Source organism: Polyodon spathula, chromosome 14 (assembly GCF_017654505.1).
Source record: "Polyodon spathula isolate WHYD16114869_AA chromosome 14, ASM1765450v1, whole genome shotgun sequence".
NCBI classification, from domain to species: domain Eukaryota; kingdom Metazoa; phylum Chordata; class Actinopteri; order Acipenseriformes; family Polyodontidae; genus Polyodon; species Polyodon spathula.
The window spans coordinates 6,646,148-6,662,429 of record NC_054547.1 but is presented as its reverse complement, the minus strand read 5'-3'; the positions used below and the strand labels follow the sequence as shown (position 1 = coordinate 6,662,429).

The following is a 16,282-nucleotide window of genomic DNA, read 5'->3' as shown; positions in this document are numbered from 1 at the left end:
TACAACAAACTTTACAGTGCGTTATCTTAAATCGTATTGCTTATTCTGCAGTGACAAGACTGGATTTACATGAGTAATACATGGATTAATGGGCTGCTCATAACTGTTTTGGTGCTTGAGAAAGTATTTAAACTCAGTTGGTGTAGTAGACCAGGCATTGACAAGTGGATTGATCAAACTGCGATCATACATAGTAAAAGTGCCACATGTGATTAACTTGGTTGCATGCATCATTGTAAACATGAGAAATGTGTGGCTGCTTGAGAAAGTTATTATAAACATATCACTGGGGTATATGGATTCTGAGATGAAAAGCAAACATTTTTAAGGCAACTTTTTGCCTAAACTTACTTACCAAGCTGGTTGGGGAGATTTTCTCCAAGTTATTATCATAACTGGTATACAACAAAAAGGGTTTAATAATCCATAAATATACTGTAATTTGTTTACTTGCCACCATCACATTCATTTTTGGGGCATGGTAAACATGTACATATTTTTTCCCCAAATTCTGTTGTTAATTTTCACAGCAAGCAAGACCCATAGTCTTGGGTCTAAATCTTAGCCCCTTCCCACAGCAGTGGGCCAAGAGCACAGTGGAATTGCGAAGATGTGTACCAAAGAGGGACAATTCTGGCAAGGTCATTTCTTCAAAAATAAAATGTAAAGGGTTTAAAAAAAAATTATTAAAATATTCATTTGAATAGAATGGAATAGAAACTCTAAGTAACAGGTAACCCTAGCCAAACATATTAAGAACAAATTATAGGTGTGCAGTGAAGAAAAAGATGGCAATAATTTGTTGATGAACTGCATTGTCACAAGCAAGGTTTAACATGGCAGTGGTCAGTTTTTTTGTGAATTTTGTATTTCCCTGCGAAAGGGACTGCTGGCATCTTCCTGCAATGGGGGCATTCCCAGCTACCAAGATATTCTGTATGAATTTAACTATATAATTTAATTAGTTCAAAATGCAATACTGTCATTTTCATCTGTTCTCCGAAGAACCTAAACTAGATCATTCAAAGCTTAGCTGAAGGAGGCTTACAACAATCACAAACAAACCGCATTGGAAACTAGCAGTGTCTTGAGGGGGTTTGATGCCAAAATAGTGATTCAATAATGGTATACTACACAACACAAGCAAAGCAAAAAAAAAACAAAGCTACCTTAATGGATATATTAAGGTCTGAAGAGAAGCTAGAGTATAGTAGGTCTTGCTTGGGAGTTAGCAGGGGGCAGGGGCATTGGATTGACAGGAAAGGCCGTGGGCGGGGGGGGGGTGTTGGAACAGCTGAAGTCTGGCCCTGAATCGTCTGGAATGCGGTAGATGGTGAGAGAAATGGGACTTTTATGGAAACTAGGATCCTGAAACGCAACTTCACCCAAACGACATTCAGTCTGACTACGGAGAACGAAGTACACGGGCTTCTCTGTGCTTCAAAAAGTTTGGATTATAGTTCACCGTCTTTTTTTAATTTTCTTTTTTTTTTATCAGATTAAGTCATTTCTTTACGGAGTGCAAGAAGGGTGTTGGATTAATCTTCTTGAAAGAAGTAAATCAATAAGTAAGTTATTTTAGTTTTTTTTTTCATAAAAAAATCGTAAGAATACACGTTTATTGTACATGGTAACGCGCATGCATATGATTACATTATTAGTGCAATTCGACACACGTAAAGCTGTATGCATCTTTGTCTTGCAAAAAAAAAAAAACGATTTAAGCAAGATGTACTCATTAGAATACAAAATTAACGTCACCATTTGCTGAGTTGATATAATACATTAGAAAACTTTTTAAAGAAGACAGGTCCTGCCTTTTTTTATAGTCCACCTTTTTTTAAAGTTTAGCAATTAAGGAAAATTAAACCTATACTGTTTTTTTTGTTTATTTGTTTTTATTTATTTTGGATTATTACTATTTTTATATGTAAAAGAGAGAATTTTGTAATCTCTAGTGTCGTTGCTTGTGATACTAGGATACTGTCCAGCTGCCCCAATCATCGGACACATGGAAGCTATTTGGAGTGCATTCGGCTTGGGACATCTGCTGATAGCTGAGATATCTCTCGTATTTATCCTAGACAAGGTCGAACTGAACTAATCTGTTTACTTCAGTTGTCTGTAAAAAGTAAAGTATCTATCTGTTGGTTCCCTTGAAAATCTTTGGCAGCCTTGAGATAAGTGCACCCAACATGTAGTATTCGTCGGTCCTTAAGAGCAGATCGACATTTTCATGAAAACCGTTATCGTCGTTGGGAATATTATATTTCACCTTATTATTTTTATAGAGTTTTTCAGACATTTACGAAGATAACATCCATGTAGCAGTTTAGTTCAGTATAGTATTTTATATTTAATGCAAATTGGTACATTTGGGGGTCCAGTTTTATGACAAGCAAAGGGAAAGACAATTATCAGGCAAAAAGTACGCATGGGTATTTTTGTGAAAAGAACGGAAGCAGCATTTGACTGGCAACGAGGCATGTGTGGATCCTCAGAGTGACACGGGAATTAAACTTGAGTTCCGTCCCATTAACTGTTCTGTATGTATTTTTTTCATTCCCATTCAAATACCTCCAGGGTCACGTATTTGAGATATGACTATACACTGGCCCAAAACCTAATCTTCCCCTAAATGTACTGCAAAAGAGAAGCGAGAGGAATACTAATTAAAAAAAAAAAAAAATATTGACCAGTGTAAAAATTATTATTCTGCTCTGAAAATGTGTCTTTGCTTTAAAAAATTGCCCAAGTTATAAAGAAATATAATCCTGGGTTGGTTGTCTGTGATAGTAAGAACACAGTAAATGTGTGTTGTTTCCAATTCCTAATTGTTTCTGGTCGCCAGAGGTTAATGAAAATTGAAACAGGTTATGGACTAGCACTGGTTATGTTTGGAAATGAAAATTGAAACAGGTTAAGGACTAGCACTGGTTATGTTTGGAAATGAAAATTGAAACAGGTTATGGACTAGCACTGGTTATGTTTGGAAATGAAAATTGAAACAGGTTAAGGACTAGCACTGGTTATGTTTGTAAATGAAAATTGAAACAGGTTATGGACTAGCACTGGTTATGTTTGTAAATGAAAATTGAAACAGGTTATGGACTAGCACTGGTTATGTTTGTAAATGAAAATTGAAACAGGTTAAGGACTAGCACTGGTTATGTTTGTAAATGACCCCCCTGGTTAGGGTGTTGTCCTGGATGGAATGTTGCCATGCTCGGGTTGTTGTATCTGTTTATGTTTAGGTGCCTTCTGAACAATTGCGCTCACACACTGAATCAAGTGCCCAGGCAACGTGTCAAACAGGAGCAGCCATGACTGACGTGGCACAAAAAGCAGAGGTAAGTGTGTAGTTCAAGCAGCAATGTCTAATATGATTCAGTATTTAATGTAAAGAAATTCCATGTTAGAACTGGATGGATACTCTAATGGATAATGCACATTGTACAAGGTGTTGTGGAATTATCTCATAGTAACATTTCATATATAATCATCATTGTAGCCCATTGTAGTATCCATGCACACAAACACTGTATAATATATATATATATATATATATATATCTATATATATATATATATAATTTTACGTAAGACAACAAACAATGCCTTCTGTTGTTTGTTTCTTGCAAATGTATTTCATTCACACCTTTACATTTCTCTTGTCTTTTCTTCCTACAACATCTATTAATTAGGCATTATTTTGTTCAGCCTTGTGAAGCAGACAAACTCACTTCATAAGTACATGTGGTTTGCACCATTCTGAAAGTTGGCCTCTGCTACATGTAATACACGTCTAGCCACCTTTTGTAGATGGCCACCTGCCTTAAAAAAAAAAAAAAAAAAAAAAAAAAATGGCACAAGGGCTTGTGCTACACAGTGTTGTAGGAGACCGATTTCACCCAGACCCAAGGGAGGCTACCTAGGACAGCTTTTACCTGTACAGTTGGAATATTGCTTTTTCAAGAATACGTGATATATATGCCTAATTCGGCCAGTATAATTATACTTAATACATTATACTTAACAGTCAGTTATGTCCATAAATCCATAAATAAATACTTTTTTAATGCTTCTTGGATTCTACAAAACGTTACATTGTTCTTCATGTAGTAGTTTTCAGTCTAATAGCAATAACACTGTCCTTTCCACTGCTTACATTAAATCATGCATCTGAATCACACTACCAAGTGCACAACATACAACTTCATTAAGAGTCAAATACATAATACTGAGCACAGAGGATACAACCATATAACTCAATTAAAATACCTAATATCTAGTACATTTTAAAAGTACTTTAAATGTTAATCATTTTTTAAGAATACCCCAACATATCAAACCATATCTGTTAGAAATTCACCATTTTACCCAAGTAGACCTATCTAAATTGGGTTCTGTTATCTACACAGCTCTGCTGCAGTCTCTCTAACTTCTCTTTCTGATCTTTTTCTTTCCATTTTCCATTTTTCCTGTCTGTCCATCATTTCTGAAGATCCTTCTTTCTTCTTCCAAACCTGTTGCAAAAAGCTACGTGCCCAAACTGGGCCAGGGGGATGTAAAGAATAAGTTTGAAGCCATGCAGAAAGCAAGGGCAGAGCGAAGTCATAGAAGAAGTGAGGATGAACAGCAAAGAAGGAGGGAACAGTACATCAGAGAGAAAGAGTGGAACAGGCGAAAGCAGGAGGTCAATACTTTAAAACACAGCATTCAGATAATTCGTGCAATTAACCCTGTTTTGCATGATATGGCTGCCATTCGTCAGGCTCCCTGAGATGTTGGTGTTGACATTGACACAGTATAATATCATCACTAGTCGACAGTCTCAGAGATTGTACAGCAATTTTGGACTGTCTCAAAGTATATTAATGTACAGCGTGATTGTACAGCACGTAAATGATATGGTGTGTTGATGTGGTAAACTTACTTTTTAATCACTCTGTACGTTTAACTTGGTCAGCGTCTTAAATTCAGTGGCTATTTCGTACTTAAAATATTTTGTTGAATAAATGTTAAGGGAGCAAAAATGGTCACAAGTCATGATTTTAGTGTTAAACCATAACCGAAATCCTCTAAAAACAGCACAAGCACATCATATTACAAACACTCCCTTTTTGCATTGCTTTCATTCCAGTTTTGAATCTCCTGCCTCCTGTCTTCCATCATTAAGCTGTTTTGATCACCTGAAAAAATGCAGCATAGCATTAACCATATTGACTTTATATTCAAATTGGATTCAAAACCAATAACATAAAGATTTATTGCCAGGGAAACCGATTATTAAGATTAACTTGTATGAATGTTATATTAATAAAGGTTTTCATCAACTTTCTTGAAGTTCTTGAAAAAAAAAACTCCTAAAACAGCAAAAGGAATGAATACAAAAACAGGATTCATATTTGGTTTATGTTAAATAACATAAAAAAGCTTGACCTTTGACTTGTGTGGGTTTTTTACAGATTAAAGAACTTCTTGCCTCTGATGATGAAGAAGAGGTTAAGCCGGCAAAACCAGAAAAAAGCTACGTGCCAAAGATAACAGGTAAGCATGAAGCCTGACATCAGGGTCTATAAACAGAGGTGCAGTGAGCATGGAGTCTGACACCAGGGTCTATAGATGTTGAATCAATGTCTATAAAGGTGCTCTTAATATTTTAATATCTGTTTTGCTTTCTTAGTAAATAATAATAATAATAATAATAGTGTACTTGTGTTACCTCCAGGAAGTGTAAAGGGTAAATTTGCAGAGATGGAGAAGCAAAGACAAGAGGGACAGAAAAAGAGAAATAATGAGGAAAGACAGAGGCGCCTCACACAAGATTTAGCAGAAAAGAAGAAGATTCAACGAGAGCTGGCCAAGAAAGCTGAGGAGGTGGGTCTATTATTCAAGCGCTGATCCCAGTAGGTAAAGATGTCAATATTTATTGATACCTTGAATGAGATCTCACATTCTTGAAAGCGACTGATGTGAATTTCAAGAGACCTTTACACGTGTGCCATGGTAAAGCTAAACGACACTGCTTTGTTACTGTCACCCTTACAGTAAAAGAAAGCAAGTGAATGTAAGAAATATTTATACAAGCTCATGCTAAAAACACTAGAATGAGAACAATGTTATTAAAGCCCTACTGTATCTTCATGCAGGATTAGAGTGGATATAGAATAGCTCAACTCTCTGCTAAGTCAATGGACGCTAACTGCAATAGATTAGAATGGATATTGTATTAAACTAAATGGTTTTTGCAGTCTACTTTGTTTTGTTAAAGATTTATTTTTACTGAGCTACATACTCTAAAAATGTTTATAGGTTCATACTTTCCACTCATTTGTACATGTACTGAAAATGAGGGTAAATACACTTTCGTTTTTAACCTGCCAGCCAATCAATACTTAGGCACTATCGACCCCAATTAGCACTAATCTTGAATTACCTCCTGTTACCTTAGGTAAGGTAGTCAAAAGCTAGTGCTAATCAAGGTCTGTGAAACAAGACCCGTGTGTAACAATTTGTAGATAATGATTAGCTTAAACAAATTATTAGTGACACCATTTTCAAAGAAAACCTCATCAAGTAATGGCACAAAATTCTCGTTCAATAGATTGATGACATTATATATACTGGATGTGAATCAGAAGTAAAGGTAAATTCTTATTTCTTTATCTGCCCTTCTACACTTTTCCTGAAAACAATTTCACTTTCACAAATAAGTATGTGATTGTATATACTTGGGGTATATACTGATTATTCAAAGTCAGTAAAGGGGTTTTCTAAGGCAATCTAAGTAACTGTGTACACTCATTTAATGTGACAATTAAACTTAACAATAAAAACTTTTCTATTTGAATTATACATGAATAAGTGAAGCGTTATAAGCCACCATGTTCTGTGGATCTCATTATCACTGAGAATCAGGGCATTCGAGACTGTTGAACCGTTGTAGTAACACTGAACAACGATTTATATGTACCAACAGAAAATCAGCATGTCTTATTGTTTAATGAACCAATTCCTGTTTAAGTTATGGAGAATCTTTTTTTTTTTTTTTTCATAAGTACTTACCATTGATGTGCTTTGTCTATCTGGGACAGATGTCTATAGATTTCCAGTTACAGGACTGCTATACATTACTGCCCCATCCTGTGTTGGTCTATATCTGTGTATATGTTTTTTCTTCTCAAAAACAGGAAGGCGACGATTCACTTCTCATCAAAGTAGTTCCAGTAAAACATTCAAAATCCCCTGGCAAGATTAAAGTCAACTTTGAAGATCTGGAAAAAGCGAGAGAAGAGGAAGAGAAGCAGAAAATTGAGGTGGAGAAGAAGAAAAGATATGAAGAGCACAGGCGTTCCTTCCGTGAAGCTAAACGTCGCTCCGTCTCGGTAAGGCTTGCTCCAAAAACTGCATTCGTAACCTCCCAAGTTAAACGTGGTTATTACGTGCAGGACTGACATATAATAATATCTGCCTAATAAATATTGAGTCTGCACATATGCAGCTTCATAGCTTTAACAAAATACTTTTCAAGGAGGACAGTGAAACGCAAACCAAAGAAGTGAAGGAACAGAACACTCCCGGGAAGCTGAAGCTGACGTTTGAGGAGATTGAAAGGGAAAGGCAGAAGCTGAGGAAGCAGCAGGCCGAGGAGGAAGCAAAGCGGCAGCTGGAGGAGGAAAAGCGCGCCTTTGAGGAAGCAAAACGTCACATGGTAGAGAAAGACAGACTCTCTGTACTTTCAGTGTATTGCCAATTAGTTGTATATTTCTGTGTAAAAAATCAAATCCATAACTTTCTTTGTTTTTGGGGATATAATCATTAGGGAATTTAAGGCAATACTTGTCTGTCTGTGGCTTATGTACCTTTGTCTTGTAATTCCTTCTAATTTTGTAATTGAAGCCTTCATTAATATGATTAATGCAGGTACACCTCTATTTTTAAAAAAAACATTTTCAATACATTATTAATAGTTAACAAGAATGCCGTTTGATTTATTTAGTCTCCTCATTATTTTATAAGAGATTAGGATGTGTAAGTGATTTAGACAGCCACTCCAGTTCTGAGTAGTGGTTATTATCCTACAGCAGACGCCCTCTAAAGCTAATGAGTGTTTACATATTGAGTATACCATGCTTAACAATACTTAAAAACAGTAATCGTCATACTGATTCTCTTTGTTTAAGGAAAACAATGACGAGGAAGAACAAGGAGCCCAGTCTGTGAAAGAAGAGTTCCGCCCCGGCAAACTGAAACTTAGCTTTGAGGAGCTGGAACGGCAAAGAATAGCGGAAGAAAGGAGAAAAGCAGAAGAAGAATCTAAAAGGCGTATTGAAGAAGAAAAGAAAGCGTTCGCCGAAGCCAGAAAAAGCATGGTTAGTATAGAACCTGGGCTGAGTTCAACCATTACAGCTCAAAGGGGGAAAACTGGTAAATGACAAAGGGCGGACGGGATGGGGATAATTATCCAGATGGAATGCTATTAATTCATGGGTGCAGTTATTAAACTGGTTATTAAACTTGTTCTATGTACAGGTCTTTGATGACGATGACGAAATTCTTGCTGCGATTCTTATCAAAGAAAATGTCAAACCAGGGAAACTAAGTATCAGTTTTGAAGAACTGGAAAGGCAGCGGCGTGAGGAAGAGCATCGGAAAACAGAGGAAGAATCCAGAAAAAGGCTTGAGGAAGAAAAAAGGCTGTTTGCAGAAGCCAGGAAGAGCATAGTAAGTCTCATCAACTTTACCCTAAATCTGGAACTATGGATAGTGTATATACTGTCCTAAAGATGATTTCTAAGAATAATCTATATATATATATATATATATATATATTATCCCGTAAAACGTTCAAGCAGTTATAGTATTACACATTTGCTCAGATGCCTGCCATTAAAAAGTATGTTTTTTGCATCTGGTGCAAATTGCTTTTAGTCATTGTGTATGTTTCATGTCGATTGCTTTATATGTATGTACCAGCATTATTTTAGCTTACAAATAGGGTAAGGTATTATTATAGTTGAAGATGTTTGAAATATTTTATTTATAAGAAGGACTGGTCATTTCTACACTGGACAATTGTTACAGTTTAGAAATGTTTAATGTACCTTACAGCCAGGCCAGGAATCGGATTGATTCTATAGGATTTTATGCTCATTTTAAGAATCACTTAGTTCTAAAATCCTGCTTGCACATGCTTTTCTGCATAAATGGTCGTTAAAAATGTTCCTAATTATATTTAAAGAGTCCAGGCCAGGATCAGGAAAATTCAGTCATGAAGAATTGTGGAGATGAAGTAAGACAAATGTATTTAAAACATTTAATAAACTGTCTCACTATTTTTATCAATGTTCCTGTAGAAATATTTTTAAGTGTTAATTATATCCATTGGGAAATCAACTGTGTAAGTTTGAACATGTAATGTATTTACCAAATGTGTAAGAAACTAACACCAAAAATAAGATTGTTTATTATTTTAAAGGTGTTGAGAATATTTAAGTGTTTTTACTAATGGGAGATAATTAATACACTCATAGTGCAAAAATGGAACTGTTAAATGTACTCCTGTCTATTTCTATTGCAGCAGTTTCTAAATTGTTTCTGTGCCTATACATAGGCTTAGGAAACAGTTACAAATACTTCCCAGGTATCCGTTTGTAGGCAGCTGCATGCATGTTAAGGTATGATCTGCATCTAAGGCTTCTGAGCTCTGTTTTTAAAGCAAGCTGTGTTATAAATGGACATCTTAAAATACCAGCGTGCTTCACCAAAATATACTGGGTTTGAAACAGATACTAGATGGAGACGAACAAGGACTTGTGAAAAGTGATTCTCAAGAAGCACTCGCGCGAGGGAAACTGGAAATTAATTTCGAAGAGCTGCTGAAACAAAAGGAAGAAGCAGAACGAAGACGTACAGAGGAGGAGCGCAAGCAAAAACTGAAAATGGAAAAGCAAGAGTTTGAGCAAATGCGACTAGAAATGGAAGAGGTTTGCATTTAACATTGTTTTTTGCTTTGCCGCATGACGTAAAGATGGGTTTAGACTGGGTGCTTGTGGGTTTTATACTTGACCTGTCTTACCTGGTTCAAACCAGTGAGGTCTTTAATAAAACAATTGGGGGTGTATCAAAATGCAGGTCCTGGTGTCACTTACCTCTAGGTAGTCCTTCCTTTTAACCAGTAGCAATATCAAAAAAATGAACTGTTGTGCTTCCATTGCAACATCTGCATCTGGCATGTATACAGTAATTGTATTGATTAACCAAGGAAATACCTGTTGTGGTTAATAACCCAGGTAGAAAAAACTTAAAATCGATAAAAACTTTTAAGACAGAGGAAGTAAAAATATTCAAGTAACAATAGTTCACTGTGTTTTCTGTTTGTGCTTCTAAATAGGATGAAGTAAATGACAGCATTGAAGTTTTAAGTACCGAGTATGAAGAATTGATTAAGCTAAAGAGAACTGGCTCAATTCAAGCTAAGAACTTGAAGTCCAAGTTTGAAAAGATGAAACAACTCACAGAAGAGGAAATTCAGAAGAAAATTGATGAAGAGAGGACCAGGAGAAAAGCCATCGATCTTGAAATCAAGAAGAGGGAAGCTGAAAGAGTTCAAGAGGTAACTTGAGACGCACTTGTCAACTCCTACAATCTGTGACTATGAGCAGAAATAGTGATATTATTAGGCCTACAAATAAAAAATATGAATGGATTTTGGGCCAAAAACTGGTAGGGGCAACGTTTCACTGGTATTTTCATCTCGAATAAGGGGTTAATCATTTAGCTTGTATAGGACATACATTGGTATTAATAATTGTTTCATTATACTTAATAAACTGTAGAATTATTTAACTGCATTGTTGTATTGACACATTTAAATATACTTGCGTTCATGCAGTAACATTCTATACTGAAACTACACATTACAGTTACCAATGAAGTTATTTTGAAGTCAAGTAACTATACATGAACATCCATTCTGCCTTAAACTGACTGATAAATGGCCTTGAATTTGATAAATAATGCTGTTCATAAATCAAAATATTGTAAAGCCTCTGCCGCAGAATTTATAAGACGTTCAACTAAAATATTAATGTATGTGTGATTTGTCAGTTTATCTAAAATATGCAGTTTTCTAGTGCATATTACAGTGCTTAGTTAGTGTTGTAGTTAGTGTGTTGATTATTTCTAGGTACATACAAAGAAGGCAACTGGTCAAAATAACATGTATTGAGGATCATGCAAACCAGTGCAGAGAAACACGGATTTAGTTATGTAAGTGCTAGCAAGCTTGTAAGATTTAAAAGTTCAGAAGTCATTTTTAAACTCGTTTCAATTTAATACATATAGGAAGATGAAGAGGACAGCGGAACTCAAGCTACCAGAATTGATGCTCCTTTTAAACACAAAGTGGACATGCAGGCTCGGTTTGAGCAGATGTCCAGGGCCAGAGAGGAGGAGGACAGAAAGAGAATTGAGGCACAGAAATTGCTACGAATGCAGTTTGAACAAGAAGAAATTGACGCAGCATTGCAAAAGGCAAGTGTAATATCCTTTTTTTCATTTTTCTTCCAAGGGTAATTTTTTTGAGAATCTTTTCAATTGAGTATATTGCAGTCTTGATAAGCGAGCGCAACTGTCAGTAACATTTTATGGATGTGCATGCCCACAATGTAGCTGTGTTGTCCTAATGGACAATATGTACTGAACAACCAAAGTACCAGCAGCAAACACAACTGGCATCTTTAGAAGTTGAAGATTGTGTTGAATGTCTCATTTAAAACTTTCACCCTTTACCACCACATAAATTATTTTTACTTAAAACACAGAGCTATTGTGTAAGACAACTGGGTACCTCCAAATATTTTCTTTAAAGTTTATTTAAATCAGTATATTCCTCACCATTAAAACCGGTGTTTTGGCAGAAAAAAGACGAGGAGGAAGAGGAAGAGGGAAGCATCATTTATGGGTCAACATATGAAGATGAAGAGGATCATGCAAGATCTGGGGCTCCATGGTTCAAGAAGCCTCTTAAAAACCAGTCAGTGGTTGATGCGGAACCAGTTCGATTTACAGTGAAAATCAATGGAGAACCAAAGCCGGAAGTGACCTGGTGGTTTGAAGGGGAAATGCTGCAGGACTGCGAGGACTATCAGTATATTGAGAGAGGAGAAACATACTGCCTTTACCTCCCTGAGACCTTCCCTGAAGATGAAGGAGAATACATGTGCAAAGCAGTGAACAGCCGTGGCACAGCAGCTAGCACTTGCATTCTCACTATTGAAAGTAAGAGTTAATCCTAGAGCTATATTTTACATCTTCTAAAAACATTACATCAAGGAGGGCAACTGGATTTAATTTTTTCAGCCTTGTCTATTTCCTAAACTGTTTCTATTCTAACTTATCTTTATTCTCTCTTTTCTAGCTGATGACTACTGATGCCCTATTTTAGTGGAACGTTTCCTCTCTCCTTCACTTTCTCCAAGTTTCCTATGGTGGGGCCAGAAAAAAAAAAAAAAAATTCAATTTGGAAGGAAATTGCTTTATTGTCATTCCTCCAGTGGTTAAACATTATGGTCTAGAAAACACATGAGCATTGTTTACATACTGATCTGTTTTTGTTCATGGTATTGGTGACAAGGCTCAGCCTTCCAAGCACTCCGAAATGGCAGAAGCATAATGTCAATGTGTTCTACTTGTGCCACTAGGACCCATGTTAAATATGATTGTCATAGTGGAACATTCTTCATAAAATGATGCACCATACTGTTCCCTTAAGGGAAAATAGGTTTTCCCTAAATGATAGTCTGCCACTTTGTCTATAAAGACAATAAATAAAAGTCTCCAATGTAAAGAATTAAACATATTTCACAGAAAGTACATAAATTCAAGTATGTTATGTGTAACTGCAGCTCTAAAGTTAATGACCTAATTTAAAAGCCTTTATTAACCCTCAAGAGCTGGTCACGGATTGAATAAAATTGTGTTTATTTCAAGGTGTTGTGGTTATGAAAGTTGAAGGTTCTTGTTAGAAACTAAAGTTAAGGATAACCTAGAAACTTCGGTTTATACTTGTATTTGCCAATTCATGGTAAAATTGAACAAACAAGCAGAGTACATTGTGTTGCAAAGTAAGAAACATTCACAATTGTATGGCAACACTGGCTAACTACTTAACCATATACAGGAGTATGACAATTTCCTTTGCAGATTAAATTTTAGAATTTGTCAAAACAGCAATAAAAGTTTGTACAAACAGGTTTAGTGTAACAAGAACACTGAAAGTTCTAAAAATAAATATTAAATTAAAACTGCCTTTTTATTGCCTCAATGTATTGGAACTGTACAATATAGATTTACTAATAACTACCATACTACTTCATTTATGGCTGACTAACAAGTCAAGTCAAAGAGTAGGTAATATAAGCACAACACAGGTTTATTTTGTGTGTGTTTTCACAGAAACACGATGTTCCAGTCTTCAAATACAACTGCATGTCCCCACTTATTGACAAAGCCCTAAAAAGGTACACTACCAAAACAATGACAATCTAGGTCTGAAGCAGTAAATCGTATCTATAAAGCTCAGTCTCTCAATTAATCGTACTAACTGAAATCTTGATTTATGGATTTTTATTGTTTTAAAGTCAGTGCATGAACATGAAAAAAATACCAAGGGCATGTGTAAGAAAGAACAGCGATGGGCAGTCAACCAAATCTTGAGTTGAAGAAATAGTAACAACTGAAGTTTTTTTTCCTAGTGAGAATAAAATGATTTTATAAGCCAGGGACACACAGGCTGCATGTGGCCCGTGTATTAATTCAATTTCACTTATGAATATACCATAAATATTTAAACTTTGACTTGCTTTCTCTCATATAAAAAGCAGCACATCATTTTCATTCTTACCGCAGAGAGCAATTGCTTCTCATCAATTTACGGCTCCAATTAATTTAATGAGTCTTCCTCTCCTTTCTCAAATGCACAAACCCGCTGCATTGAAAAATGACCCATTCCCGACATAGGAGGCTTGTTGCTAGGGAGCCGACGTCACTGCCCTGTGACTTTTGCATTGCTGCCTGCTACAAGTGAACTACTCCGATAGTAAATATTTAATTTATTATGAAATGCGTGTGTATATGGCATTAATCCTTTAATTGTTGTGTATTTTGTTTGTGTGAATGCAGTACAAAATAAAATGAACAGTAATGCTAAGGGAAATTACATATACTGCAGCCAAGGGTTAAACTCTGATTATTTTTTAGTTATGAGTGGCCTACTATAAAACATGAGGTTAATCTAGTTTTCTGGATATGTGCCCCGTGGGAAGTTTGGCTGTGCACCATTGTTATATGCTATAGCTAGAAATCCAAGAAAAAACTAGAATACTCAACTGTCACACAAGACTAGAAATCACCAGCAGTGGTCTAGTGTTACTGCTCATAAATTCAAACAGAGACCAACTTGTGCATGTGTTTAGTTCTCTTTGTTTAGGTGTTCTTTTTTATTTCAATCATTCAGAATTTATAAAGTACCAACACATCATCTGATGTCCATTACTTCAACACACATTTTTCAAACTCTTGCAAACAAAAGCACTCACTGTATAGGCCGCAGATTTGCTTAAAAAAAAAAAAAAACAAACACCATAACCTTAAGTGATGCTTCCTACTAATCCCATAAAGGTCATACCATAGTTGTTTGAGAAATAAAAATATGAATTCCTAATATTGCCTCTGCAGACAGAAAATACAAAACTGATAACTTCATAGAAATAGAATATGTATAATTTGAATATAAAAACAGTTAAAATACACAGCCCAAAAAAATAATAAATAAATGGACATCCCCTAAAAAGGTATTATGTAACAGTAACAGGTAAATCAATATCAGAATAGGCACACTTGCATTGAAGAAAAACTTGTGTCCGACTGTCAGATTAAGCTAAAGCTGTAGAGATTCCAGATCGTTTTCCCTGGTCAACATATGATGCAGCAAGGTTTGATTTCCAAAATCAAGCCATTTGAATATAAAATCTGCAGACATTTAGAAAGACTTCATTTTGTTAAGCAAAGAAACTGCTATCATATGACAACCATAAGGGCAATACATAAACTGGGTGTGTCAAAGTTCTCAATTTGTCAGAAAAATACAAACCAATACTAACTAGATTACGACTATTTCAACCACCACTAAAAACAGACAGACATTCACACACAATGCATATTTCAGCTAATAAGTTTATTTGTGTTATTTTAAAACAATTCACAATTAATGTGCACACTCAAAAAGGTGAACAGATGTTAAATTACATACAGAAGCATTTCACCACTTAATTTACTTCTAACTCATTCCCCTTTTAAATATTTCCCCATAAAGCGGTCTTATTTTCTCCACCCAGTCATTTTCTAAAACTTTGCTCTAGAGGATACAGCATCTCATGTATATAGATTATGTGCAGCCAGACATAAAATTGGCAACAATATATAAAACTTGCAAGTGTATGTTATTTAATACAACATTAAAATCTACCCACTATATTGCCACACACGACGGTTGCCCTAAATTTAATCAAATTTAAATATTTCTCTTGCTCAGCTTTTACTCCAAGAGTATAATACAAGTTAAACAAAGCATTAGATCTACTGTAAAGCTTTTGCAAATACCTGTATATTAAATAATGGTTATTTATGCTTCTAAATTCAAATTATTGACTGTACAATTAAAACATATGCATTCCTCAAAACGGTAAGATACAGTAAATGACAGTGAAACTGAAGCCCTACAATTCTAAATAAAAATACACACTACAAAAATGCAAAAAAAAAAAAAAAAAAAAAAACACATCTAAAAGAAATACATAATCCAGACACAGACCCTATACTGAAACAATTTCTCAAAATCATAACAGTTCCTCGAATTTACCTTATAAACTGGAGCCCTTGAATGGTCTAGGTTCACCAGTGGCATACACTCAAAGGATTCCTCCTTAGGAACAAACTATCTCAGGGCCTGATTCTATGAACTATGCTTGCAGTATCTTCAACACTGTGTGTGAAAATGAAGGCAGCATTTAAAAAATAAAAATAATAAATATATAACACTACAAAATGAAATTAAGGGGCAGACTTTAAACCAATTATACTGTAAAACATATCTAATATTAGAAATGGTCTGCAGTTAAACTGACCATCATACTAGCAACTATTTGCATGCAAGTTTAAAATACAGGAGAAGTAATTAATTGGCTGAGCCATAGATATATTAATTTAGAAAAAAATGT

The 16,282-nt window shown here is 35.3% G+C and overlaps 1 protein-coding gene across 7 annotated transcripts; it reads left to right on the top strand.

Annotated features, from left to right (window-relative positions):
* Positions 1-1,290: 1,290 nt before the first annotated feature.
* Positions 1,291-13,992, top strand: LOC121327047 (nexilin-like). Of its 7 annotated transcripts, XM_041270829.1 has the most exons (16): positions 1,292-1,568; positions 3,255-3,350; positions 4,504-4,695; positions 5,468-5,549; positions 5,731-5,879; positions 6,607-6,648; positions 7,193-7,387; positions 7,534-7,713; positions 8,186-8,374; positions 8,535-8,726; positions 9,244-9,294; positions 9,791-9,988; positions 10,396-10,617; positions 11,349-11,537; positions 11,924-12,284; positions 12,424-13,992. In XM_041270829.1, exons 2-16 carry the CDS (start codon positions 3,324-3,326, stop codon positions 12,435-12,437), a joined length of 2,283 nt encoding a protein of 760 aa, XP_041126763.1. In that variant the 5' UTR covers positions 1,292-1,568; positions 3,255-3,323; the 3' UTR covers positions 12,438-13,992. The 7 variants fall into 7 exon arrangements, with proteins under 7 accessions (XP_041126768.1, XP_041126769.1, XP_041126763.1 ...); XM_041270834.1 differs by lacking the exon at positions 4,504-4,695 and having other exon boundaries at positions 1,291-1,568; XM_041270832.1 differs by lacking the exon at positions 9,244-9,294.
* The last annotated feature ends 2,290 nt before the right edge of the window (positions 13,993-16,282 follow it).